Source organism: Geospiza fortis, unplaced genomic scaffold (genome assembly GCF_000277835.1).
Source record: "Geospiza fortis unplaced genomic scaffold, GeoFor_1.0 scaffold450, whole genome shotgun sequence".
In the NCBI taxonomy this organism is placed as follows: Eukaryota; Metazoa; Chordata; class Aves; order Passeriformes; family Thraupidae; genus Geospiza; species Geospiza fortis.
Genome location: NW_005054416.1, coordinates 1,292,124 through 1,295,655, shown reverse-complemented (window position 1 = coordinate 1,295,655; position 3,532 = coordinate 1,292,124). Strand labels below are relative to the sequence as shown.

General features: G+C 56.3%; 1 protein-coding gene across 1 annotated transcript; it reads right to left on the bottom strand.

The window, feature by feature from the left end:
• Positions 1-939: 939 nt before the first annotated feature.
• Positions 940-3,526, bottom strand: LOC102032962 (prolactin-releasing peptide receptor-like). Its single transcript, XM_005426478.2, has 2 exons — positions 3,442-3,526; positions 940-2,292 (listed from the first exon to the last, which is right to left on the bottom strand). Exon 2 carries the CDS (start codon positions 2,224-2,226, stop codon positions 1,141-1,143), a length of 1,086 nt encoding a protein of 361 aa, XP_005426535.1. The 5' UTR covers positions 2,227-2,292; positions 3,442-3,526; the 3' UTR covers positions 940-1,140.
• Between the last annotated feature and the right edge of the window lie 6 nt (positions 3,527-3,532).

Sequence of the window (3,532 nt, the reverse complement as noted above, 5' to 3'; positions counted from 1 at the left end):
TGGTGGGTGGGTGTAAGGGGAGTGGGTTAGGGATCCTGTTGGGGTCCAGCCAGCTGTGTCTGCCCTGGGTGCTCCCCAGCTGCTGGCAGAACTGGGGATGCTGGCCAGTGCCGTGGGCAGGTTCTGTGCAGGGTTGAGGATCTGTTGCTGGGGGTTTTGAGTCGTGTCCTTGGGCACGAGGAGCAGTGGGAGGTCACAGCTCGGCCCCACAGAGCAGGGCAGCTTGGAGCTGCCACGGCCCTGAGCTGTGGGGCCTATGGGGGTGCTGGTGCCTCTGGGCTGTTCCCAAGGGTTTCTCCTGGGAAATCAAGAGGTTGAAACCTAGATGGGAATTGGGTGTAAGGAGATGCTGCCTTCTGCATGTGCTGCTTGCACAGAGGAGCCTGAGAGGCCACAGAGGCACTTCAGACACCAAGGAGCATTGACAAGCAAACCCACCCTTCATCTGGCAGCCTGGCACTGGGATTCCCACCTCCACTGCAGGGCCCTGAACATGGACAAACACCAAGCTAAACTTCCCTAGGAGCAGAATTTAGGACACCATTCCCAGCAAACTCATCACATGAGATCTTTTGAGTCCTACTTGGCCATGAAAAGCAGTGATGACTTCGTGGATGTGCCCTGCTGCATCTGCACCTTTGGCTGGAGAAACTGGGATGCCCTGTCTGGTTATGGGGGCAGCTCCTCCAGCAGGCCAAGCAGGTTATGAAAGTCACACTCATTCCAAACAGCCATCTGCTGTCAGCAGCCACGTGTCCCCATCTGCACCTGCAGAACACACATTGTCCTACATTGTCCCCTCACCAGAAAGCCACAATTTTAAAGGATAAATGCGCAGCAATTTCATGGCTCCCTGTGCAAGTCGACCTCTTCCTGTGGCACAAAGTGCTGCCTGTTGCTTAGGAACAATCTATATCCTACTAAAATGAAGATGTGCTCCCTCCAGAGTTTATTACACAATGGGTGTTTGCCTTGCTCACTGACCGACCTCCTGCATAAACCATGGGGGGGAAGTCTCTGTGCTCCAAACGTAGCGCTGGACACCTACCATACCCAGCCAGGATTCAGGATATAGGGATATGGCCTAGCCGTGGTTTGGGATGTGGGGCTGTGCAAACCCAATCCCTCAAGGTCCTCTGGCTAAGGTAACCTGGACTGCAAAGATATCTTGTCCGAGGCCCCGGTGGGAGCATCTGCCAGGGTGGAGCAGGTGTTGAAGCGGGAAGCCTTGCAGGACGTGCTCCTGGAGCTCTGCCTCTTGCGGTAGAAGTAGCTGCTGAGGTGGGACCAGAACTTGTCGTGGAGGGAGGCGTAGATGAAGGGGTTGTAGCAGGCAGAGCTCATGGCGATCAGGTGGCACGAGACCTGGATGACGTTGACGTACCTCTTGTCCAGGATGGTGAACTCCTCGTCGATGTCCCGGATGAAGTTGACCACCTGCAGAGGCAGCCAGCAGACGGCAAAGCAGACCACGGAGATGGTGAGCACCCGGAAGGTCTTGTGCTTGGTCCTGGTCCACTTGTCCCGGCAGTGAAAGGCGGCGCCCGGCACGTTCCTCCTGCGCAGGTGGTAGGTGATGGCGCAGAAGGAGATGGACACGGCCAGCAGCGGGAGCATGTAGGAGAGCAGCAGCATCAGGCACGAGTACAGCAGCCGCTGCCTCTCCTCGTGCTTCCAGAACTCCTCGCAGATGATCATGTCGTGGCCGATGGCGTTGAGGTCCAGGTAGTGGGTGTGCAGCGAGGTGGGCACAGAGGCCGCGATGGAGAGCAGCCAAATGCAGGCCACGAGGCCGGCGCAGGCCCTGCGGCCGATCCGCCTGCGGATGGGGTACGCCACCACCACGTAGCGGTCGATGGCGATGGCCGTGAGGGACAGCACCGACACGAAGACAGTGGCGGCCTGCAGCAGGGTGACAAAGTGGCACATGAACATGCCGAAGAGCCAGCCCCGCTCCTCGAAGGCGTAGGACACGGTGAGGGGCACGCAAGCCAGGCACATGATGAAGTCGGCCACCGCCAGGTTCCCGATCAGGAAGTTGGTGGTGCAGTGCAGCTTCTTGGTGAGGGTGATGAGGAGGATGAGGAAGAGGTTCCCGATGCACGCCACCACCACCAGCGTGGCGTAGAGCGGGATGAAGAGCGGCTTCAGCTCCAGCAGCAGGTCCAGGCCGGTGAAGATCAGGGCCGAGTCGTTGTGCCAGGAGTCATTGGGCAGCTGAGCCATGGGAGCCCCTGTGGCTGATGCAGCTTCTCCACAACTCAAAGTCAAACACAGATGAGCCTGTGACCTCTGGAGGGGACACAAATACATTTTGGCTGAACTTCTGGGCAGAAGGATCTGTCTCAGGTCTGGACCTTTTGCACAGCCCTGTGCTGAGGCACTGACTGGTTTAAATTACTTGCTTAAGAGTGAAGATGCCCTGTGACAGACACAGAGGAGCTCCAGTATGGAGGAGAGTTGGGAAGCTGGCTGTGAAATAGTGAAGCAGCCAGCACAGATCTGTGGGGAGCTGACAGTTTGGGGCAGCAGGACCTAAAAATCAGCTCGAGAAACCTCATGGATAATTTCCACCTGGGAGCTGAGCTGACTTAAGGCAGAAAAAAAAGACACTCCTGCATTTCTTGCTTTTTATTTTTCCCAGTTAATTCCACCCTGACCCACCATCCCCATGCCACCTGGCTGGGCAGAGAAATGAGCATCCTTTCTATCCCCTGCACTCCTGTGTCTCTCCCAGCCAGCTCATCCCACACCAACCCATCCCACTGGGTTTTTTTATCCCCTTGGTTATATCTTCATCATCCATGGAGCTTTGGCTTCTCCTGTCTTTCCCTGTTCCAGCTGTGATGTGAGAGAGGGAAGGAGGGAGTGCCTGCTCCCTGGGCACCTCCACAAACCCACTCAGGGGGAATGAGGTAAAATGTATTCCAGCAGAAAGTGTATGGAAATTAAGAGTTCCCCTCCAGGACCCTCCTTTCAAGTTCCACACTCTCAAAAATTATTGTTTGATCCCCTTTACCAGGATCTGGACAGCCTTTTCCCCCCAGTGGAGAGTCAAATCAGCATTAATTAAGAAACCCTTGTAATTAACTGAGGGATATTGAGGTTTTCTACATCCCAGCTGCACTCACAGGGCGCACACTGTGATACCACAGCTCCAGGTCCCTGTGCCCTGCCTGGGGCAGGAGCACAAAATCCACCAGGAAACTTGCAGCTGAGGAGCCAAAATGCTCATTAACTTACAGAATGAAAATTCTGAAGCTCAATTAAATTCTTTAATTCTGCTTCATGTACCCACGAGAGTCAAACGAGCCCTTCTGTGTGTGCATCGCCAGGCTCCTGCTCCCTCTCCGATAAAAGCTGAACCCCGCGGCTCCGGCTGGGGTTTGGGGGATCCAGGGTGTGGCTGCGGGACCCCCTGTCCCGGTCCGGAGCTCTTACCTGCCGAGGGCTCCGGGGTGCTCGGGGCCGGGAGCCGCCCGCTGCCCGCCGATGTTCCCGTGAGGATGAGGAGGAGCGTTCCCTTCGCAGG

Bases quoted from the DNA above. Each gene is read 5' to 3' on its own strand.
- LOC102032962 (XM_005426478.2), bottom strand. From the start codon at position 2,226: ATGGCTCAGCTGCCCAATGACTCCTGGCACAACGACTCGGCCCTGATC.